The sequence below is a fragment of the Eschscholzia californica genome, unplaced genomic scaffold (genome assembly GCF_041429995.1).
Source record: "Eschscholzia californica isolate CP2 unplaced genomic scaffold, dmEscCali1.0.p SCAF_2, whole genome shotgun sequence".
NCBI lineage: Eukaryota > Viridiplantae > Streptophyta > Magnoliopsida > Ranunculales > Papaveraceae > Eschscholzia > Eschscholzia californica.
The window spans coordinates 57,618,175-57,642,232 of NW_028238309.1; the positions used below are offsets into that span (position 1 = coordinate 57,618,175).

Sequence of the window (24,058 nt, forward strand, 5' to 3'; positions counted from 1 at the left end):
TAAGGATTCCACCATAGCCTAATTCAGAAGCATCAGTTTCAACAATTTTAAAAGCTTCTGGATTAGCAATGGCAAGACAAGGGATTTCCTTAATCTTTAATTTTATCTTTTGGACTGCTTCTGTATGAACATTAGTCCAATCAGGAGGATTTTTCTTAAGCCTGTCAAATAAAGGCTTAGCATCAATTGCTAAGTTCTTGTAGAAGTCAGAAATATAATTAAGACTTCCTAAAAACCTTTGCAATTGAGTTTTTTCTTTGATTTCATCTGGAAATTTATCCGCAAAAGTAATAGCTCTATCAATAGGGAAAATAGTCCCTTCTTTGATGGTATGGCCAAGAAATCTTATTTCTGTTTGAAATAATTTGATCTTTTTTGCTGACACAACTAAACCAGCATGTTTGACAGCATTAATAAATGCTTGAAGATGTTTAAAGTGTTTTTCTATATTTTCAGAAAACACTAGAACATCATCGATATAAACAATACAGAATGACGTATAAGGACTGAAAATGTCATTCATTATATTTTGAAATTCTGAGGGGGCATTCTTAAGCCCAAAAGGCATCACGTTCCACTCATAGTGGCCAAATGGAACTGTGAATGCAGTTTTGTATCTATCCTTTTCATCGATCTGAATTTGCCAAAACCCAGATTTCATATCAAATTTTGACATAACTTTGGCTGAAAATAGCCGATTTAATAAGTCCCTTTTATTAGGGATTGGATACCTTATCCATCTAAGAGCTTTGTTCAAAGGTTTGTAATTTATTACAAGCCTAGGAACACCTCTTTCAAGTTCAGCAGCATTTTCAACATAAAATGCAGGACAACTCCAAGGGCTGTATGATTTTCTAATTAAACCTTTGAGTAATAACTCATCAATCTCTTTTTTGCAACCTTTACAATTTGCCAGAAAACAAAAAACTAGAACGTTGTATTAAAACATTCACTCAACCTCTATATTGTAAATCTAGTAGACTCGCCGATAGAAAATGTAACATGCCTCTTTCTAATAACTAAATTTTTGTCGTGAAGTTCATCTGATTAGGGTTCTATTTCATCTGTAATAGGATTTGATTTCCACCATAGATTCATTTGATTGAGGGGTGGGTTTGTAAAATTAGAAAATGACTATTTGAGTAGTAAAAAATTTCAAAATAGCTAGAAAAGCCCAAATCTTTTACTTTTAGTCATTTTCTATCAAAATATTATGGCTAATTAGAGGTTGGGATTGAAATAATATTGATAATTACTATTCAGGTCATTTTCTAATATTTTAGTTCCCAAAATACCCTTTCATATCAAAATTCACTTTCCCTAAAAATTTGTGTTCTTCGTCTCCAAATCTTCTCTTCTGTTTTTTCGGGTTTCTTTCTTTCTTCCCTGATCCTTCTTCGATCATTGATCCTTCTTTTTCTCTAATCGTTCTTCTTCGTCTTATATAGCTCAAGATGTTCATTTTCTCTAATCGTTCTTCTTCGATCATTGTACACCTTTCGTTGTTTGTTTGGCTGCTGGAAATTTGGATATGGAAGCATTTCGCCATTATATAGCTCAAGATGTTCATTTTCTTAAGGCTTTTGCTCAGGCGTAAGTTTATTTTTCTTCGATTTGTAATTGATTCTTAGTTGTGGAACGATTTTGATGTGTTTGATTTGGTTTTCATGTCTTTAAATAGTTATGAATTGGCGGAAGAATGTGCCGATGATGATGATGATAAAGCAGCGATCTTGGAGTTAAGGAATGACGCATTACAGGAACTTAAAATGCATGATTCTTTCGTTCGAGTAAGTTAATTGTTAATCCATTATAGTGAATTCACTTCATTATCGCAAGATTGTTATTTAGGTTTTGATTTTTGGTGCTTAGATTTTCCCGATTAGTTCACTATTTGTTACCAATATTTCTCTATTAGGTTTTATAATTGTGAAATGATAGTGAAACATTCTGAGTAAGTTTACTGGTGAATTCACTTTGTTTTCTTCTTGCATGATTTCTTATTAGGTTTAGATGAATCTGAACTACTGTAGTTCAGATTTTCTTTTAATAAAGCAAAGAATTTTTGTTAAATAAGAATGTACATAACTGGGTCATCACGGAGCCGAGCTACCCAAAAGATATAGACTTTATAAGATTATATATATAGATATGAACACTAATGATGTCCAATTTTTATTTACTTTGGTTTGATCGAATTTCCCCCTTTTACTTTCAATCTCGCTCCATCACTGTTTTCAAACCCTAGTTTGTAACAGCACATGGTATAACCAAGGTTCCGCAAATTCTCTTCCCCTTTTGTTATATTTACCCTAGTTTGTAACAGCACATGGTGTAGTACTCTCATGACTCACAAGATTATTATTTCGTTCTTCGTAAAGTAATCATATATATTATTAAGAACTATCATTTTCTAGTAAATCACATTTTCCTTCCTAGGACAAGGTATATGACTTAGTACCAGTACCACTAACACCCCGAGATGTGCAGTAGGTAGTTAGACTTGTAGAGTCTGTAAAAAGTTATAAGAAAATACTTGGGGAGTTTCAAGTAATTTCCTATGATTGTAAAATTGGTTGTGAAATTTTCAAGAACTTCTATGCTGGGTTTTGGAACTCTCATAATGTTTACTGATTTCTCTTGTTCAAAGAGTTATGCTATGGCATAACATATACTTCTGTCACAGGAGCAGACACCATTTAGAACCTCTTCTTGAATATTTGTTTCTGACTTCGAGATAATGATGAGCCAGTAGTACACTAGTACTAACAACTGTAGATCTGCAGTTGTTGAGTACTGCAGATTATCAGCTTTTAGTATCTAGAATAGAATGATTATGATTTATAAGAAAGTAACTAAATTGCTTGTTTGCTGGTAGATCTGTGTTAAGAAAGAATTCAACAAGTATATTTTCTGAAAAGTATCACTTGTGCAGGAATGGGGGTTGGATCCTACAAAAGAGACCACGTCCAATCCCGCAACAGTAAGATACACAGAGTTTTTGTTAGCAACAGCTTCTGGTAAAGTTGAAGGAGAAAAGGGTCTGGGTAAAATTGCGACTCCATTTGAGAAGACGAAAATTGCTGCATATACACTTGCTGCTATGACTCCTTGCATGAGGCTCTATGCCTTTCTTGGTAAGGAGATCCAAAGACTCGTTAGTCTTGATGAAAGCACTCACCCCTATAAGAAGTGGATTGATAGTTATTCCTCTGAAGCTTTTGAGGTGTGTTGATTAGTAATTAGAGATAAGTTAGGTTGCTTTATTTGCTCTAGTAATATATGTATCTTCCTTTTTCCTACACTAATGCAGGCATCAGCTCTACAAACTGAGGAATTGCTTGATAGGCTAGAGATGAGTTGCATAGGATGTTGAATGAGGATGAGTTGAGAGATGTCGTGCTTCTTGTGTTTGGTAACAAGCAAGATCCTCCAAGTGCAAGTAATGTTGCTGAGCTCATTTATAAGAACGGCCTTCATTTTCTCCGTCAACGTCACTCGCACATTCAGAGCACATGTGCTACTTTAAGACAAGGACTGTGTGAAGGACTTGACTTACTCTCCAACAACATTGTTAGCAATGCATAGAGAGGTTGGAGCTATTTTTTAGTTGCTTTTGCTATAAATGTTGGATTATAGATGTTATATAAACTACTATTGTTATTGTCTTGGTGGGATTATTAACGATTAATCGTTTGAATGGTTATCCTTTTTTTCTTCTTCTCTTGATGCAAGAAATGAATGAGATGTTGGTCAATCTGTTTTTTCTTTTCTCTAGTTTTTTTTTCTAACGATCCAGATCTCGATTTTATATGATGAATGATGAAATCAATTCCAAACTCAAGATTTCGTAGATACATACTCTTAGTTTATATTCTTGATTTGCAGATCGAGTTTGCAAAATATGCAACCCAAGATTATATCCTGTAAAGCTTGCAAATCATGTTTGCAATCTATATTTTGCAAACACAGTTTGCAGTGTACATTATGCAAACACATGTTTGCAGTTTACATTAGGCAAACACACGTTTGCAGGACAGATTGTTGCAAACACGTTTGCATAGCGGATTGTTGCAAACACGTTTGCATAGCGGATTGTTGCAAACACGTTTGCATAGCGGATTGTTGCAAACACGTTTGCATAACGGATTGTTGCAAACACGTTTGCAGAAAATCGTAAAGGAAAAAACGCCGTTTTTTTCTGGGTTTTTTTTTTTGAAAAAAAATATTGAAAGTGGATCTTGTTAGAAAGCTAATAAAAAATCATTTCTAAATATATAATTTTTATAGAAATCCGACATCTTAAACAAAAGTTATATCGATTTAAAGTTTAAAGAAAAATAAAAGAATTTAGTTACACAAAATGACAAAAAAGAGTATTTTAGTATTTGCACACTTTTTGACCTGAATAATAATTTTCAAATGTTTTGTGTTTTTCTACTCATTTTCAATATTATTTTGACCTTTCTAGAAATTACCTCTTGTAAAATTCATCTTATTAGGGTTGGACTTCATCTTGATCTATGTTGTAAAGGCGCTGGGCTTGCATTCTTTGGACGCGAATTCCCCTTGTTTTCCCAGTTGACGCTTTAGGCGAGCGCCTTTCGGCGCCTGGGGGAGGCATGGGGTGGCCCAAGGCGAAGAGGCGGTGTCTATAAAAAGTTTTTAATTATTTTTGCTTGTAGCCCAAGATTCTAAAGCCCATATAAATTTCATTTGGTCGTCAGTTTTTTCCTCTACTTCTCTCTCTAGCCCGACTGCTCTAATCAGCTTCATCTTCCATTGTTGACAGAGCTTTCTTCTTCTTCTTCTTCTTCTTCTCCAAAGTTCAGCGGTTTTCTCTCTAGGTAACTCGTTTTACTTCTTCTACTACTTTGTTTTTTTTTTCTTCGTTACTTTCTTCTTCTTCTTCTTCACTCGGTTTCAGCAACTTAGTCTTGAGTATTTTCTTTAGTTGATCTTGATTGATCTTGCTAGGGTTTTACTTCGTCCAACTTGATTGATAATTCTTATTATTGAGGTTCAATTTCTTGATCTTGATTCATCTTATTGTGGTTCTGTTTTAGCTGGAGTCACTTTTTTTTTTTATGTTTGATTTTATCTGGATTCCTCCTCCTTTTTCAGGATTTGTTTAAGTTTTAGTGATCTAACCACCGACATTCGGGATTTCATATCAACGCTGCAATTTTGCACAACTAGGGACCTCGTTCAAAACCCTAGTTTTCGAGATAAGGATGTCTGAGACCATGAGTAAGCTCGATTCCTACTTGTTTTTATGATACTTGAAGTTTGTTGTATCTTCTTGTTACATATTCCAGATTTAAGGGTTCTCAATTCTGATTGACGTATAATAACTTTTAATTTTATTTTTGTTATTGTTCTTATTCTTGATTAATAGATATTGAGGACGATATCCAGAAAGGCATCCAGTCCTTGGATTTGGAATCTGCAGGTAGTAGAACTTATCTTTTCGTTATGTTCTTGGTAGGTATTCAGAGTAATTATGAATTGATTTCATGCATCTTTTAAATGCTTTTCGGTTGATTTAGATGATTACAAAGACAACGAGATGACGGTTCCCGAGGAAGTGAAACCTGAAACAGTCGAAAGATCCGAAAAGATGGAAGAAGGTTTGTTGTTGCATTGTTTATCTTTTTAGCTGCATACGCTTTTATGCTGAAGTCTGTCTCGCCGATGAAATAGTGTTTAGGGTATTCTTTTTGGATTATTATCTTTATGGCTCTGTACACAGAATAGAGCTGTATTCATTTTAAGATTGTTTATACAAAGTTACATATAAACGTTGGTTTAAAGCATCTACAAGTTGCACCTAGAGATTTTACTGAATTATTCATTGGCTCCATTACTCAAGAGAGACTAACTAGAGTAACTTTCACCAGAATTAGGTAATTCTTTTAGGTACTAGTACCGCTGATCTACGTTATAATCATAAAATGATAATTTTCTTACTGGAGTACTCTAATGGTATCTTTCGGACTGGCATATATATCAATATAGGGTTATTCTTTTTCATATGGTCGAGAAAGTAGACTCTTGTTTTCTTTTTAATAACTCTTGTTTTCTACTTTTATCCATCAGATAATATTCAGGATGAAGTTCAATCTACTAGTCAGCCATTGCAGGAGGAGCCTATAGGTAATAATAGTAATTTAGTTTGCATTTGTGCCGTGTTTCCGTCATTTGGCTTCCGTATCATTAGCATAAGGTAATTTAACTTGTCTGATTTTGTTCTGTACTTCTTTCAGTTAAAGATAAGGAAGTGGCCGCTCCAGTGGACAATGTTGAAGAAGTAGAAGAGGTGGAGAACCAGAAACGACACTTGAATGTTGTGTTCATTGGTCATGTCGGTAAGCAGTCTATTGAATTGGTTGTGCTTTTACATAACAAATATTAATCTCATATGAATGCTATGGTTTTTTTTATTGTTTGATACTCGCCTGAAATTTATTGAGGTCTGTACCTTATTCTATGTGATGGGCCTGTGTGAAATGCAGATGCAGGTAAATCAACTTGTGGGGGCCAAATTCTTTTCCTTAGTGGCCAGGTGGATGACAGGACAATCCAGAAATATGAGAGAGAAGCAAAGGAGAAGAGTAGGGAAAGTTGGTAAGTTCGTTGGTTGTTCTAGAATTGTTCAAGTTTAGCTCTCGCTGATGATTCATTGTACTGTTACTAATATGCAATGGAAATGTCAAAACTACTTTATATTACTGATTGTGTTCACCACAAGATTTCTATTTGCTCCCGTAAAATGATAGAGAACAATGGATATTTTCGGGCATTCACATAAGAGAGCCTGTTGTACTTCCAAATTAAGATCTATCTAACATGTATGGATGTCAGTTATCATAGTCTGAAAAAGGTACAAAGAAATGTTGTTAAATTGTAAATCTTTAACGAACGTCATTTCTATCTTCTATTTTACACATTTAAATCGTGGGTTAATTTGGGTCCCGCAATTTAAGATCTTAGTCACGATTCAAGGAAGAGAATCGCGTAATTCAGCTAAGAAACAATTGGCTGCCCGATCTGGATTGTTTTTTGCATGACTTGTACAATTCAACTCGTGAATTGTGCTATTTTGACGTCATTGGTACGAAGTGTAAGATGCAACAACCTAAGAGAACCTCTATAGGGGACACAACGTCATTCTTTCATTACACACATTAACCTAAAATGCTGTTTTTTTTGAAACTTAACCTAAAATGCTGTTTTATTGTCCTAACATTCAATTTGTTCAAGTATACCTACTTTATGGTTATAATTTTAATCTCATGGAGATGCCCAAATTTGTTACTTGCCTATATGTAGTCAGAATAATTTCTTGTGTTCTAAATGCTCATCAAACTTTTAAATAGATACTTTAATCTAGTAATTCTTTGACAGCAAGTCCTTCATCGCATACTTGAATATGTGCTTTTTCATGAAGGATTTTCTCTTGAAAACTTTGAATGAATCTTTATTCAAAAAGAATTTCATTTGTTACTGTTAGTTGCAAGTCAATATATTTCACTGTATTAGCAATTTAGCGTATTGTTCTTACTCAACAATACTTTCTTTGGGTTCATCTATGTTTTTTTGGTATCCCTCAAAGGTTCAGTTATTGTTGCTATGTAATTGTTTCGATGCGAACTAAAACCTTCTTTTGCATACCAGGTACATGGCATATATAATGGATACTAACGAGGAGGAGCGTGTTAAGGTACCGTATGATCTCTGCTACAGTTTTTATGGTGTTCAAACTATTTCTCGACTTGCTTGTCTCTTAGTTGAAGATTGTCGCTAAAGCAAGACTTCAGACAAAAGTCTTAGGGTGTCAAAACTTTTGTCCTTGTTCTTCCTTACGGCATTGCAAAACAGAGACTATACTTTCTCTGCTTTCTCATATTTGAGATCAGTAGGTATAGTGTCGGTAGTTGCTAACATATATTGATGAGTTTTGGGATGTTTCAGTATGGCCCTTGCCTCAGTCAAACATAGAAAATAAAACAGTGTTTATGTGCTGATTGGGCACATCCACGGATCATTTATGATTCATCCTTCATGATTAGGCCATGACGTATGTATCGTTTTGCTTCACAATTACAGGGAAAGACTGTGGAGGTTGGCAGAGCTCATTTTGAGACGGAAAATACTAGATTCACAGTCCTTGATGCTCCGGTAACCTTTTTTTTTTTTTCCTTTCTTTACCTAGTTCTTCTTTGCCTACTGTCTCGGTTTCACTCTTTTAATAGTCAACATGTAATTCACAAACCAAATAGATCCATATATGGACCATTTTGAAGGAACACTTGACAAGTTAGTTTGTGTTCTTATTCTAATACTTTATTAGTTTTATAATAAAATTAAACAGAGAGGTTAGTGTGTTTGTTCAGTTCTGTTAGTATAGGTGTGAATCTTGCTCCACTTTTGTATTATTTACCAATAATCCATTGATCTTTCTTTTGGATTCTCAGGGTCACAAGAGTTACGTCCCCAATATGATCAGTGGAGCATCTCAGGCTGATATAGGGGTTCTGGTAAGCACATTATTGTGCTTCATAGTTCTTGAATTTGGTTTCATCAATTTGTTAGTGATATGAGTGTTGGTGTGTAGGTAATATCTGCCCGCAAAGGGGAATTTGAAACTGGATACGAAAGAGGTGGACAGACCCGTGAGCATGTTCTACTTGCTAAGACTTTGGGCGTGTCTAAGTTATTTGTTGTTATCAACAAAATGGATGATCCTACTGTGCAGTGGTCCAAAGAAAGGTACTAAGTGTTTTTATGGATTTTGTCTCCTCTTTTTTCTTTTCTTCTGACCCTTCCATTTGTTTATGGCATTATAAATGTGTAATTTGTCTAATGCTTTTATGATTTTACTAGGTACGATGAAATAGAGTCAAAGATGACACCTTTCCTTAAATCTTCGGGTTACAATGTGAAGAAAGGTAATTCTTTATGCTGACATGGCCTTGCTATTTTCTGTTTATTTTTATCCACGTAGCTTTAGTTTCAAAGTGAAACAAGCATATCCCTCTATCTGTTTGACAAATCATGCTTGTAGCGCCGCAAGCAAAAAAGTTAGAACTGTAACAAATATGTTAATCTAATGGAGCCATACGCTTTATCTTTTACTTATCTTTTCGGGTGGAAAGAAATTATTTTTTCTGAGACCTAGGTTGGTGAAAATTGTAATAACTATTTTTCACTAAGAAGAGTTATTCTAAAGAAAATGGTAGTTACATCTAAGGATGAGGAGTTTGGTAACTCTGACTGTGGAATCGTGGCACTCCATGTCTCCAATACAGTCTTGAGAATTAACAGTATATCAACTGACCATAGTAGTTTCTGTAATCATTTGTGGAACCCTATACTATGCCTTCTGCAAATGTTATATTTGCTTAAATGAGGAACTTGTAGGAAGTTTGTTCTTTCCGTACCAGGAACCAAAAGGTTTAACAAAATCTGTGATATATATGGAAGTCAATTAATTACTTCTCAGATTATAAATGAGAGGTGCCTCTGAAACATTAGATATTTATCAGTGGACCAAGTAAAAGATTAGGACGGGCCTTGTAATTAGGGCGGTGCCTTAAAAGAACTGCAAAAAGGCCCATTTATTTTGCGCACCCATGGGCCAGATAGGCCCCATTTCTTTCAAGTCAATTCGGTTGTCTACCAAGATATTTACTTTATATTCCATTTTCTTAAACCTTTTGTAGATGTCATTTTTCTTCCTTTATCTGCTTTGAATGGTTCAAACATGAAAACTCGGATGGATAAGAATGTTTGTTCTTGGTGGAATGGCCCATGCCTTTTTGAAGTTATGGATGTCGTGGAAATTCCTCTAAGAGATCCTAATGGTCCCGTCAGGTAAGCTTTCCTTGCTGCTGAGTGTTCTGTTCCCATATTCTTCGCTCTGTTTGTAAATGACGCAATATCTGACTATACTACAACTGTGTTGTGTCTTTACATTTAATTAATCGTTGAAGTGCGTCTCACACTTCGTGTTATATAGCCCATCTTTCTCAAAAATCATACTCAATTAAGTAATGTCCTTGAGATATTTTTGTATATATGATTAGTTATAATCATCTATTTATAAGCTAAATTCAAGAGGCTTAACTTGTTTTATATATTTATAGACTATCAATTGGTTATCATGTCAATATGGTACACATACATTTATATTCAGGATGCCAATTATGGACAAATTTAAAGACATGGGAACTGTTGTGATGGGAAAAATTGAATCTGGAACCATACGTGAGGGAGATAGCTTAGTGGTGTTGCCAAACAAGGTATCTTCTTTTTTATTATCAGTGCACACTCTTCTCGTATCTGTTATATGCAGTTTGTAGGGAGATATAAATCTTACACAGTGAGTATATAGGCCGCGGTGAAAGTGCTTGCTGTGTATTGCGATGAAAATAAAGTAAAGCGGGCTGCACCTGGTGAAAATGTCCGGGTCAAATTGTCTGGGATTGAAGAGGAGGACATATCAGCCGGTTTTGTATTGTGTAGTGTTGGTAAGTTTGTAATAACTTACCTACCTATTGGTTACTAGACTATCTTTTTTTTCTTTATCCTCTTCATCTGCACGTTTACTGACTGGGATATTGTGCTTCTTTCAGCTAAACCAATTACAGCAGTTACTGAGTTCACAGCCCAATTGCAGATCCTTGAGTTGCTTGACAATGTACGTAGGAATAAATTGTCCATCATCTGTGAAAATGCTTCTGTGTTTCTTCGATTTTCCGGATTGTGGAAATTTGACCCGTCGATTTTCATTATTCCAGGCAATTCTTACAGCCGGTTACAAGGCTGTATTGCATGTCCATTCTGCCGTTGAGGAGTGTGAGATTGTTGAGTTGCTTCACCAAATCGATCCAAAAACCAAGAAACCAATGAAAAAGAAAATTCTTTTTGTGAAAAATGGTGCAGTGGTTTTATGCAAAATCCAGGTTTTACTCTTCAATCTTTATCAACACCATTAAAATCCACTTACATATTTTCATTGTATCTTTGAAATTCTATACGTGTTTGAATTTGTTATTGGGTTAAACCAGAGACATAATTTGTTTCTTTCTCTTTATCGAATTACGAAAGAGTTAAATCATTTTGTTAATGTTCTTATAGGTGAGTAACTACATATGTGTAGAGAAGTTTACAGATTTTCCACAGCTTGGACGATTTACCCTCCGTACTGAAGGTAATAAAGTACTTCAATTTTTTCTCTTCAAAATATGTTGTGTCCTGTGCAACCATTCTGAGATTAAGTTTTTTTTGTAGGAAAAACGATCGCTGTTGGAAAAATAATTAGCATATAAGGACCCGTTAGTTCTCTTTTCACGGTTCCTCCTATGAACGTAAGTGGTACATTATTCCTTATCCCCTGACTTGAAAACAAAAGCATTGTTTTGGTTCATTTATTTTTGAGCTACCGAAAGTCAGGCTATGGGTCGTTACACCGTTTCGTGATTTCGTCTATGATGTTGATGTTGTAACAGCATTAAGATTGACCTCAACTTTATTGGTCATGCATGTTGATGTTGTTATAGTGTTAAGATTGACCCTAACCGTATTCGGTTATCTATTATGTCGCTATTGATACTGCATTAACTTTGCTGGGTCACCATGTTTAAAGTGGGAGTCTGTTGTTATTTTATGTCCGACTTATTTTGTCGGACATAAAATAAGTCTATAGCCCCTTGTTTGAAATGACTATTGCGCTACTTGCGAAAGCAAGTCAGGCATAACTACCCAGATTTAGACAAGGCTGTCTCAGGGGCTTCAAGTTTATATAATCAGAAAATAACAAATACTTTTTAACTTTTGTTTAATTCTGAGTTCTTGCATCTTGTTTCAGAATCTTCTGTGGGAATAGGAACGGGAATGAAACATTTATTGGAGGTGCAACATTGATGGTTATGTGCACATTAGGCCCAAAACGTGATGTTTAAATATGAGATAAGCATATCGATATTTTCTTCTGTCCAAAGTTTAAAGTGGTAAAACCTCTGGTGATAGGTAGTTATATTTGTTAAGGGATGATTTTCACCCATTTTCGAGTATCCTCTTGCATTTTCCGCAGATGAAATATTTTTCTTTTCTTTTGAAGTTTGAAAATATTAGCGGAAGTTCGAAAACATTCTTATGGCCTGACCATGAAAGAGTTTAGGTTCTTTACACAAATATTTGATTGTTATTTTTAGATATTTGACGAGAGCACCTTAACATATCATTGTTGTGTTTGAATTCATGAATTAGTCTATGGTATTTTTTCTACGAAGTTTATAATCTATGTACTATTATTATATGTGCAAAGATTAGTGAATCCATGAATTAGCTCGCCAGGGCGTTTGTAACCTGTGGGCATCTACTTAGGTGTCAAAATTAGGGACAATATCGATAATTGCAAAGGTCTGGGGCGTTGGGTTCTTTAAATTCATCAATTATCATGTTATGAATTTCTCGTTCTTCAATAAGCTTTACACCTTATGATTCAGAAGCATAATAGAGTGTACCAAAGTACAAATCATCAAACAGAGCCCATGCATTATTGTTCTCGGGTTTGGGGGAAGCATTTACAGATTAGTTGCAATCTTGGAGGTTCGAAGAACATGAAGAAATTGAATCAAAATTTGACTTCAAATCAACATGGGTTGGGTAGGAAATAGATTGGTTGGTAGTTTTCATGCTTCCAACTGATCTTTTCAGGTTTCAGATTTAAAAGCTTTGTTTGCAAAATTTGCAAACCTAGATTGCATTCTGCAAGCCGATTTGGTAAAGTGTATTTGCAATTTTTATTTTAAAAACCCAGTTTGTTTGCCCAGTTTGCAGAAGGGAGAAAAAAAAACAACATTTTTTCTAAAAATTGTCTTTTGGAAAAAATAACTGTTGGGGAAGTTAAGGAAAAAATATTTCTGAATTAATAAATTTTATCAAATCCGAAGAAATTATATATATATATATATATATATATATATATATATATATATATATATATAATTTAAAGTTCAAATTGAAAAAAAAAAGAAAGATACCTCAATCTATATAAATACATAGACTTGAATATAATTATGAAGTGTTTTAATTTTTTTTACCTATTTTGGTTATTGCTTTTGCTTAAGTAGCTTCAACTCCTATAAGTTATGTTGCTTCACAACTTACATACATGGTACGATCAAGGAATGAAAAATCGAAATATGTCGGTCGAAAAATCCGAAATATTTCGTTTTGTGAAATTAGGTGCACAAAATGGAGTTTACAAATGTTTCGTGCAAAATTTCGTCCAGAAAATCGAGATTTCGATCGAGATCTATAGAAATTTCGAGATAATTAAGAGATTTTCAAAGATTAAAGAAAAATCTGGTTCATTCATCGTTGTTTTCTTCATCGTATGATCTTAATTTCTTCTTCTTATCTTCTTGATTTCTATGATTTCAAATTTTAAGGTGATTTTAGAGGTGAAAGAAGAAGAAAAATGGGTTAGGATTTCAGAAGGGGAAGAAGGAGAAGAAAGAGTTGCGGCTGAGAAGAAGAATAAAAGGATTAGGTTTTTTAAGAGTATAAGGCTAAACACCCCAATAGATATTTTTACTGGCACCCCTACCTCACTGTCTCTATGTCTGTCGGGGTGCCATTAACACTTTGGAGGGGGTGCTTCAGAACCTTAAAACTAATTATTATTTAACCTCTAAAAAATTTTTGAGGTGAATATAACCCCTCAAATTAACAGAATGGTTAAGATTTAATAACATTTACCCCTAAACTAACAATTTTTAGGTAATGAGTCATATTAGCCCTCTAACTTCTATTTTATAGCATATTAGGTCTCTAAGATACCGACCTTTCATATTAAACAAACGTTAATAAAGATTTTCGACAAATTTGCAAGATTTCCACACAGACCGAAACGTTTCCACGAAAAGTTTCCATTTTGGGACCGACTGAAATTTCCATCGAAATCGAGATTTCATTCCTTGGGTACGATAGGAAGCATCATTAAACAACTCATACTACTTTGTGAAGCTTCATATTACCTTATGAATCAGTGTATTATGAAGATTACATAACTCATACTACTTTGTGAAGCTTCATATTACGTTATGAAACATCGTATGAAGATTACATGACTGAGATTTGCGCACGATTTTACAAAAGATACGACGAAAGAGACATTACCAAGTCGTCATGTGTCTGGACCTCCAATTGAATTATTATTTAGCGTGAAATTCCAAACCATTTGACAGTTCAATGGATTTTCTAGCCATAAACCCTGTTTTTATGTGTTTTCCAAATGTTTTTAACATTATTGAAAGTAACAAAATCCATGAGACAAAAGGTAAGATTTTCAGATTTCCTATTATCAAAATTAAAAATGTCTAGTGGAATATCTCAAAAAGAAACTCTAAAATAAGTGTCTTTGGCGAGTAAAAACTATGAACCACAAGGATAAGTGTTCTTGGCGAGTGCAAACAATGTAACCATTAATTTAGAATTTTGTTCTTACTGCACCTGTAAGCATATTTAATCATATGTGTAGGAGGTCTAAAGTGTTAGTATTTTTAATACTAATGACTGATGTGGACTAATATATGTATTAGTTACATAGTACACGTTATTTCACTTAAGGGACCTTAAAGGTGATCTAGTTGATTTATACATTATGGACCATAAAATATCAATTTGAAGTATGGGGAACATGTTACTAATATGTCATGTGTAGAGCCCTCAAAAGTAATTATCAAAGAATAATGGGCTCTTTAATAATTACTTTGGTAATTGCTAGTAACCATTTAGGCATTTCCCATTTTATTCAGGGCAAATCCCTAAACCTTGATTTTCCCAACCTCCATTTTTGAGAAATCAGAAACCTCCATTCTCAAGTTTTAGAAGATTTTATCCAAAACTCAAGGGTAACACTAAAATCTAATCTTTGAGCTATGGATTCAGGTAAGTATTTACAACCTTTTAGATCTCTTTAATAGAGATCTTGGGCTATTTTCATTATTTGTGTTATTCGTAATAATTTATATGCATGAATAGTGAAATTTCCATCATACAGTTAAACCATTCTTAGAAATTTTTACAACACTCTTATCAAAACTTTGGCATAGAAACATTGACGAAGGAAAAAGACTTTTTGGTAACAAATACTAGAAACTAAACCAAATTTTTTATGTAATTAGCCATGGTAGTATATCAAATTGAGATATATAATAAAGACACATCATAAATCTAATATTAGGGATTTGATCTTTCTGACTTAACATGTTAATTTGAGAGGGTAAACTTCACCATCATAATCAGTTATCTCCAACATCTAAACATAAAGATTTTCTTCTTATTATTGTATTGAATCATGATGGCTAGTTACTTGTTTGTGCATGTTTCAAAACCCTTTAATATAAAGAAAATAAGTGAAAAGAACATGGAGTTTCTTGGAAAGATGGAGAAGTTCAATAAAATGCTCATGATTCATCTTTTTTTCATGCAGAATTTCAAAGTCTCTAGTATACCCTCAATTAAAGGATATACAACATGAACTGAATATGAACTTCTAAATGGGTGAAACCATTTTGAAGAAGAAAATGATGATGAAACTAGCAAGGTTTCCCACCTAAGATATTAACTATCTTTGACATCTAAATTAAACCCATTAAAGTACTAGTTAATCATGACTAATGTAGAAATAACCTATTCAAATTCTTCTTATTCTTGACATGCTCAGAAAAATAAATGAACAGACTCAAAAAAAGTTAATGTGGTCGTAAGCATAAATCAATTGTAACCGTTGAATATCGAATTCATTTCATACTAGAAAAAAAAAATTAAATAAGATAATCGGAAAGTTGGAGAAGTTCAACACAGTGGTCATGATTCATCTACCAATTGCTCGTGCACTTTCCAAAGTCGTATTCTAGCCTCAAATATACTTATGTATAACATTGATTAAGTACCAAGTTTTTAACTAGTGAACATGTTTCGTTCGGGTAGAACATGTATGTTCCCCTCTAGAGAGAACATAGTTAGACACTTGATCACGGAAGTCTCCAATTCTTAAAGAAACACTGATTAGTTTCAAATGAAAATTCCTAAGCTTATGGAGATTTGATATTAATACAACACGCCTCGTTGATATAACACGCCTAGTCTACCTAATGAAATGTGTTGTATCAATATCTTATTGTGGACTCATCAATTGACAAACCAATCTATAGCCAAAACACTTTCACTTCTAAGAATATTTTTATGCTAAGTGGTGACAACAAAAACATAAATTAACTCTTTCAATATACCAACTCCCAAGTCATTATTCCTCTTTACTTCAACGCATATCTTCTAGTAATCTAAATTACTAGTAATCTAAATCAACTGAACCATGTTAAATATACATTATAAATATAAGTAACATTACAAACGGTAAGAATGAAGAAGAAAGTGTGACCAAAGTGTAAGAATACGATGTAAAATTGATAAAGTATTAGGTGCTTTATATAGGAAGGGTAAGTGCCTTTAGAGAAACAAGGGAGAATGTTGTTAGAATCTGTTACTTCTGTCTCTACTTCTGTCTTCAATTTTGTCTGTGTAAATAGCTAACGATTTTCGCCCATTTTCGAGTATCATCTTGCATTTTTCGCAGATGAAATATTTTTATTTTCTTTTGAAGTTTGAAAATATTAGCGGAAGTTCGAAAACATTCTTATGGCCTGACCATGAAAGAGTTTGGGTTCTTTACACAAATATTTGATTGTTATTTCTAGATATTTGGATGAGAGCACCTCGAAGATATCATTGTTATGTTTGAATCCATGAATTCGCCGATGGTATTTTCTCTACCAAGTTTATAATCTATGTACTATTATTATATGTGCAAAGATTATTGAATCCATGAATTCGCTCGCCAGTGCGTTTGTACCTGTGGGCATCTACTTAGGTGTCAAAATTGGGGACAACATCGATAATTGCAAAGGTTGGGGCGTTGGGTTCTTTAAATTCATAAATTCTCATGTTATGAACTTCTCCTTCAATAAGCTTTACACCTGATTTGGATGCATAATAGGTTGTACCAAAGTACAAATCATCAAACAGAACCCTTGCATTACTGTTCTCGGATTTGGGGGAAGCATTTACAGAGTAGTTGCACTCTTGGCTTTTCGAAGATGAAGAAATCGAATCAAAAGTTGGCTTCAAATCAACATGGGTAGGAAATTGGTTTGTTGGTAGTTTTCACACGCTTCCAATTGATCTTTTTAGGTTCCAGACTTAAAAATTGTGTTCGCAAAATTTGCAAACCTAGATTGCATTCTACAAGTCCATTTTGCAAAGTTTAGAATCGACTTTTATTCTACAAACCAAGTTTGCTTGCCAGTTTGCAAAAAGAAAAGAAAACATATTTTTTCCTAAGAATCGTCATTTTAAAAAAAAAAGTTGAAATAAGTTTGTGTTAAGAAGATAATGAAAAAATATTTTTGAATTAATAAGTTTTATCAAAAACCGGCATCTAATGAAGAAGTTATATATATGTGGCTGAAATTATTTAGAACTTTTTAACACTATTGAAATTAAGAAAATCCATGAGACAAAAAGTAAGATTTTCAAATTCCTTATTTCAAAATTAGGAATATCTAATGGAATATCTAATCAATAAAAAAAAAGTATAAACCACTATGACAATAGTTCTTGGCGAGTAAAAACTATAAACCACCATGATAACTGTGCTTGGCGAGTGCGATCTAACACGCATATCAAAACTTTGGCACACGAACATAGAGGAAGGAAAAAGAATTATACATGACAAATAGTAGAAACTAATTTCTCCTACACTCAACAAGCTATCATTTAATTTTCTTTTTTTTAACTAAGATTCCATTAATGAAAGATACTTCCTTACACCATAATAAGACTGGAAGGGCTAAAAATCCGGGAGGGAAGGGCTAAAAGTGAACATTACAAATAGAGAGTTACTCAATAGATATTATGTTGGGTTAAATAAAAGTTGCTAATGAATGAAGGGCGGAACCAGGATTTCATGATAGAGAGGGCAAGCCTAAAGTCTTTATAAAGTAAAATTAAAAAGGATCTAGTATGCTTGCAATTGGATTTGAACCCATGTCTTCCCCTTGGAAAGATAAGGAACTCCCCTTCTAGAGCTAGGGTGAACTATTCTAAGTAATGGCAGGGTTCATCTAATATGTGGAGACCAGCCTGGTCTCCACATAGTTCCCCCCCTTGAATGAAGTGTCATATTCTATCATTTAAATGTGAGAGGGTAAACTCCAACATCATAAATTAGTTATCTCCAACATCTAAATGTGAATACTTAATCTTGATATCTTTAGGCTCAAACATAGTTATTCTAACATAAAGATTCTTCTAATTATTATATTGAATCATGATGTCTAATTATTTGTTTATGCATGTTTGGAGGCCATTATATATAAAGAAAATAAGTGAAAAGAACAACATGGAGTTTCTGGGAAAGATAGGAGAAGTTCAATAAAATACTCATGATTCATCTTCTTTTCATGCAGAATTTCAAATTCCCTAGTATACCCTCAATTGAAAGATATACTACAACATGAAGTGAATATGAACTTGTGAATGGGTGAAACCATTTTGAAGAAGAAAATGATGATGAAACTAGCGTGATTTCCCACCTAAGATATTCAACTATCTCTAACATTTTAGTCTTCCACTTTAAAGGTCAAGGGCTCGAGGCACGCTGACCATTCAAAAAAAAAACTATCTCTAACATCTAAATTAAACCCATTAAAGTACATATATAATAAATAAACAGACTAAAAAAAAGTTAATGTGGTCGTAAGCATTGATCAATTGTAACTGTTGAATATCTAATCCTTTAAGTCTGACTATATCTAATTTAACAAGAACATATATAATTTAGGTTTCCAATCCATTTTGTACTAGAAATCATCGGAAAGTTCGAGAAGTTCTATACAGTGATCATGATTCATCCTCCAATTGCTCGTGCACTTTCCAAAATCATGTTCTAGAAATATACTTACGTACAACATTGGTTAAGTATCAAGTTTTTATCTGGTGAACATGTTTGGGTTGGGGACATGTATGTTTCCCCTCTAAGGAGAACATAGTTTGACACTTGATCGCGGAAGTCTCCAATTCTTAAAGAAACACGGCGTTAGTTTCTAATGAAAATTTCTAAGCTTATGGGGATTAGATATTGATACAACACACCTCATTTAGTCATTTACCTAATGAGATATGTGTACCCAGGACTGTCCATATAGATAAACCTTTGGTAACAGATACCTGCTAACAGGAATTAAGGTTCTTTGGAATAGGACTCCCTAATTGACAAACCTATTTATAGGCTATAGCCATAGCAAATTCACTCTAAGAATATTTTTACACAAAATCCAAACAAGAGAAACATAAATTAACTCATTTTATCTACCAACTTTCAAATCATTTTTCATTTCTAATTGATCATAGACTTCATGGGAATCTCAACAAAAAAAAATAGACTTCATGGGATATCTTCTAGTAATCTATATCGGTAATAAACAAATCAAGCGAAGAACCATATTATACATACTTTATAAATCTAAGTATCACAACAATTTGTTTCAACAAAAAAAAGAGTACCATAACAAATAAAATTGTGTTTGAAGTAGGAATTGTGGTCATTACCACAACTTTTACCATACCCTTGTAATATAATAGGATATGTGTGTAACGCGTGCTTGTATGTATCTAGTGTTTTAGATGTGTGAACAAGACGCCAATCTTGTATTGATTATTATAGGAGTTTACTAAATGATATATAGAATTACAATTTGCTTCTGAACTGATGGAAACAAACTTGGCTTACGCAGCTTTTCAAGTGACGATAATTAGTCATCTCCAACATCTAAAGTAGAATACTAGTGAATCGAGATATCTCCTGCTATAGAAATAGTTATTCCAACGTGAAACTAGTTAATCGAGATATCTCCTGCTATAGAAATAGTTATTCCAACGTGAAACTAGTTAATCACGATATACGATACTAGTCAATCACAATATCTTCGTGCTATAGAAATAGTTATTTGTATGTATATTAGTTATCTCCAACATCTAAAGTAGAATACTAGTGAATCGAGATATCTCCTGCTATAGAAATAGTTATTCCAACGTGATACTAGTGAATCGAGATATCTCCTGCTATAGAAATAGTTATTCCAACGTGAAACTAGTTAATCACGATATACGATACTAGTCAATCACAATATCTTCGTGCTATAGAGAGATAATTTGTTCTAACATGAAGATTATCTTCTTAGTCTTGTATAGATACAAATCATGATTTATAATGGCTTATATATATAATGTTTAGAGGCAAAAAGTAGAGTAATCTGAGTTGGATTTCATAACAAGTTAATGTGTTCCTACACATTTATCAATTATAATTATTGAATGTAGAATTCTTAAGTCTGTCCGGGTTTGGTTACACATATATCTTTCATGTTTTCACGCAATTCCATAACAAGAAAAGAAGGAAAGGGCAATTAGTAGAAAGTTCATTACAGTTCTATTCATCTTTATAGTTTCTGCACAATCCTAAATCTATACTATATGAAATTCCTATGTGGTTAGCCACTTAGCCTACTTCATTCGGGTGTTTTTTCCGCCTAGCAAAGAGCAAGGTTTGACTCTTGTCTCTTCGCCATGGAGGCCTCTTGTCCTCTACATGGATATTGTTTTCATATTCAAATGATATCCTAAAATTAAATGTTGATAAAACACACACCTTGTCTACCACTTAACATAATTTTCTTTTACTTCTAAGGTATGACTTCTAATTTATCATAGACTTCATCTCATACCTTCTAACTATTCTAATAGACGAATCAAAAAAACCATTTAACGTTTAGTACTACTCTGTGTATATATAATATACATACAAATAACAAGAACCAAATTAGCACCCATAAACATGGATTCACTTATCGAAACAAAAACACCACTCATAAGTGAAGTCACAAGAATCATATTTATACCCAAATATTTGAGTTTCACAAATCAAAACATAAACACCATTCACTTTGAAGGAATCAATCGTAACGAGTTAACGACAATAATTGGATAAAACAGAAATAACGGCACAGATACTATTGTTTTCAACTAAACTAGTTAATATAGAACAAATGGCATTACTAAGTAAACAAAACATCGAAAAAAAACTACGTTGTTAAGCGTACGTTGGCCGATCAGTCCACGCTCCGGAAACATGCCCATTTTCGCAAACATAAGCTCGAACAACTGGTTCACCATCATCATGGTACCCAAAAAATCCTCTCAAACAAAAAGAAGAATGTAAATCCCAAGTTTGCTCACAAGGACAAAATGCACAATTCAAATCAACTTTACTCCTATTTCCATCCTTTATAGTTCTCCATACCCTAGACCTTTTAAAATTCTTAAAAATTCCCCTGAAAATCATGTATTTTCTCTTCTCTTCTATATGAACACAACCAGGCCAATCACTTATATAAAGACAATCACATCTAAACCGACTACCAAGAAGTTTAATTCCTTGTTCACGACTCAAATTTGATGCCCTAGATGCTAAATGAGTACCAATTGATATGCATTTCTTCATTTTCTTCTTACTAGTAGTAGTGTCAATTCTATTGGGTTCTATGTCATTAACTTTTTGTTCTTCCATCACCTTCACATCTTGTGATTCAGAAGCATCATAGACTGTATCGAAGTACAAATCATCAAAGAGAGACCAAGAGCTATTGTTGTCATCACAATTGGAAGAAGCAGTGACAGAGTAGTTGCAATCATGGAGTTTTGAGGAAGAAGAAGATGATGAAATTGGGTCAAATTTTGGCTTCAAATCAACATGGGTAGGATTGGAATTGATTTGTTGGTAGTTTTCATGAGGACCCAATTCTCTTTCAAGACCAAAATCAGAATGTTCTAAGAGAACACCAGCATGGAGAAGACCAGGACAACAAACAGAGAGTTGGTGAAGAGAAGCCCAACCACAAGGAGGAACAGAGTTTGAGGTTTCAAGAAGATTAGTAACAATGGAAGGTATTGTTTCTAAGCATTTAGGTTTCCAAAAGAAATCACGAATGAAAGATGAGAATTTAGTTGATACACATGAAAGACGAGCCCAATCTCTAGGATCATGTTCAAGTTTGGAGATTATTTGAAGAATTAGATCTTCAGATAGGCTGGAAAAAGTTGTTTTTGTCATGTGAATATATATCTGGGTATGGGTTACTCCGACTGGTTTAGAGAGAGAAAGAAAGAAGTCTGAAAGTGGGTATGGGTTCTTCTTCTTTATATAAGAGAGAGAGCGAGAGAGAGAGAGAGAGAGAGAGAGATTTATTTTTGGGGGTGAAGGGAAGAAGATGAGATCATATAGTGTCTGTGTGAGAGGTTAATTCATGTGGATGGTTTGAGCAACTAGTTGGTTGGTTTAGAGAGAGAGAGAGATTTTGAGTTGATGGCTTTGAGCTTCCAAGGTAAATTCTTTGCTTTTGTAGATAAGATTTCATTAACTTTTTCTTTGTTTTTGGAAGTCATGTTTGGCTCAGAATCTCATGTGTAGCTGAGGATTTTTGGAAAAAAGAAAAGGTGAACTTATTTAACAAAAATATCTCAGCCCCAAGAATTTGGTGTGAATTTGGTGTAAATGTGGAATCCGAGCAAGTCCAATGGGGAGCGGTCCCGGGGCCCTTAATTCACCTTTTCATTCAAATTTAAGGGCCCGAGCTCAGACCTCAAAATCAGCTCCAATGGGGAGCGGTCCCGAGCCCTTAAATTTGAAGTTTCTTTAAGTTTTTTTATTCAAGTTTTTTAAGTTTAAGTTTTTTTATTCAAGTTTTTTAAGTTTAAGTTTTTTTGTTTAAGTTTTTTATGTTTCTAAATTAATGAGTTATTTTATTTATTTTTATTTTGTTTTTACAAAAAAAAAAATAATAATCCCACCGTTGGATGTGATCCAACGGTGGGATTTGCTCCCCAATGTGACCGTTGGGGAGCCCCAACGATCCTTTGGGGAGCAAAGGGCCGGCCCGCCGCCCCTTATTTGGCTCAGCCGTCCGCCTGGGACCGGCTAGAGTCCAATGGGAAGGATGGGGTGTCCCGGGCCCTTAATTTGAATTAAGGGCCCGGACCGCTCCCCATTGGATTTGTTCTAATTAGGTTGGGTAGAAACACCAATTTTTTCTCTCTTGACGAAACAGGACGAGTATGAATGAATGGTTGGATTTCTATTCAGGATGCCCTACCATTGTTGTTTGTTAAACTTGAGGAGGATCCTTGCTGCCTTTTCTTAGCCTCTTTAGGTTTTTATGGTTACTTTTCTTTTTTCATTTTTTTGGCTTTTAACTGACACCAACTTTTTGTTTCTTTGATATTTTAAATTAATGAGAACGATAAGTCCAAAATAAATACAAAAACATATAGTAATGTTTTTTTTTTAATCTATGATTGTTTTTTCTATGTAAATACACAAATACACTATTTTTTTTTTGGAAGTACAAATACACTATTGATGTATTAACTATTTAGTGAATTTGTAGATATGGGTCTGGATTGGCCTTGAGATTTATTTATTAGGGAAGTTTTATAAGGCCTCCCCAATTTTGTTAAAAGGCCTCTCCATGAACTATTTTACTTGCTAAATTATCACTGAGGGGAGGCCTTTTAACAAAAATGAAGGGGCCTATACAATCTCCCTACTTATTATGTTGTTGCCAAACCATAGCTAGGTAGGGTCAGCTAAAGCGCGATAAACATCTAAATATTCAGAATGAAATTGAACCCACGTCGTTGCTCTCATTACCATATTTCTCCACCAACTAACTACTCGTCAATGTTTGGTAATTTTTTCTACACAGATAAACCTAACATGAGGTTTTACTTTCTCTTTTGCTACCCTTCCGAGAGGCCCTCCAATTCTGGGTCCGAAGAGAAGTTTTCCTGACTTTGCCCCGGGACCGACCCTCATATAGGTAGAAACAAGTTTATTTTTACTCAAAACAAACTAAGTTGCATGAGATGA

General features: G+C 33.9%; 2 protein-coding genes and 1 pseudogene across 4 annotated transcripts; 2 read left to right on the plus strand and 1 right to left on the minus strand.

The window, feature by feature from the left end:
* The first annotated feature begins 1,339 nt into the window (after positions 1 to 1,339).
* On the plus strand, positions 1,340 to 3,839 carry LOC147559462 (bifunctional TH2 protein, mitochondrial-like). Its single transcript, XM_086661368.1, has 4 exons — positions 1,340 to 1,593; positions 1,682 to 1,790; positions 2,936 to 3,226; positions 3,314 to 3,839. The coding sequence occupies exons 1-4, from the start codon at positions 1,532 to 1,534 to the stop codon at positions 3,374 to 3,376; spliced, it is 525 nt and encodes a 174-aa protein (XP_086517494.1). The 5' UTR covers positions 1,340 to 1,531; the 3' UTR covers positions 3,377 to 3,839.
* A 632-nt stretch (positions 3,840 to 4,471) lies between these two features.
* Positions 4,472 to 16,886, plus strand: LOC147559463 (uncharacterized). Of its 2 annotated transcripts, XR_015234610.1 has the most exons (21): positions 4,472 to 4,847; positions 5,125 to 5,250; positions 5,399 to 5,452; positions 5,550 to 5,630; positions 6,100 to 6,156; positions 6,267 to 6,368; positions 6,516 to 6,627; positions 7,678 to 7,723; positions 8,110 to 8,181; positions 8,478 to 8,540; positions 8,618 to 8,772; positions 8,887 to 8,951; positions 9,726 to 9,876; positions 10,199 to 10,304; positions 10,397 to 10,532; positions 10,638 to 10,702; positions 10,803 to 10,967; positions 11,143 to 11,215; positions 11,296 to 11,372; positions 11,873 to 12,074; positions 16,630 to 16,886. XR_015234610.1 is itself a non-coding variant. In XM_086661369.1 (20 exons), the coding sequence occupies exons 2-19, from the start codon at positions 5,235 to 5,237 to the stop codon at positions 11,331 to 11,333; spliced, it is 1,557 nt and encodes a 518-aa protein (XP_086517495.1). In that variant the 5' UTR covers positions 4,472 to 4,847; positions 5,125 to 5,234; the 3' UTR covers positions 11,334 to 11,372; positions 11,873 to 12,295. The 2 variants fall into 2 exon arrangements, 1 of the variants encoding a protein (XP_086517495.1); XM_086661369.1 differs by lacking the exon at positions 16,630 to 16,886 and having other exon boundaries at positions 11,873 to 12,295.
* A 4,071-nt stretch (positions 16,887 to 20,957) lies between these two features.
* On the minus strand, positions 20,958 to 22,596 carry LOC147559464 (phytochrome A-associated F-box protein pseudogene; annotated as a pseudogene). Its single transcript, XR_015234607.1, has one exon. The product of XR_015234607.1 is annotated as a phytochrome A-associated F-box protein pseudogene (transcript).
* Between the last annotated feature and the right edge of the window lie 1,462 nt (positions 22,597 to 24,058).

Coding starts and splice junctions, on each gene's coding strand:
- LOC147559462 (XM_086661368.1), top strand. CDS start 1,532: ATGGAAGCATTTCGCCATTATATAGCTCAAGATGTTCATTTTCTTAAG. Junction 1,594..1,681: donor CTTAAGGCTTTTGCTCAGGC/GTAAGTTTATTT, acceptor GTCTTTAAATAG/TTATGAATTGGCGGAAGAAT. Junction 3,227..3,313: donor ATTCCTCTGAAGCTTTTGAG/GTGTGTTGATTA, acceptor ACACTAATGCAG/GCATCAGCTCTACAAACTGA.
- LOC147559463 (XM_086661369.1), top strand. Junction 6,157..6,266: donor ATTGCAGGAGGAGCCTATAG/GTAATAATAGTA, acceptor TACTTCTTTCAG/TTAAAGATAAGGAAGTGGCC. Junction 8,773..8,886: donor GTGCAGTGGTCCAAAGAAAG/GTACTAAGTGTT, acceptor TGATTTTACTAG/GTACGATGAAATAGAGTCAA.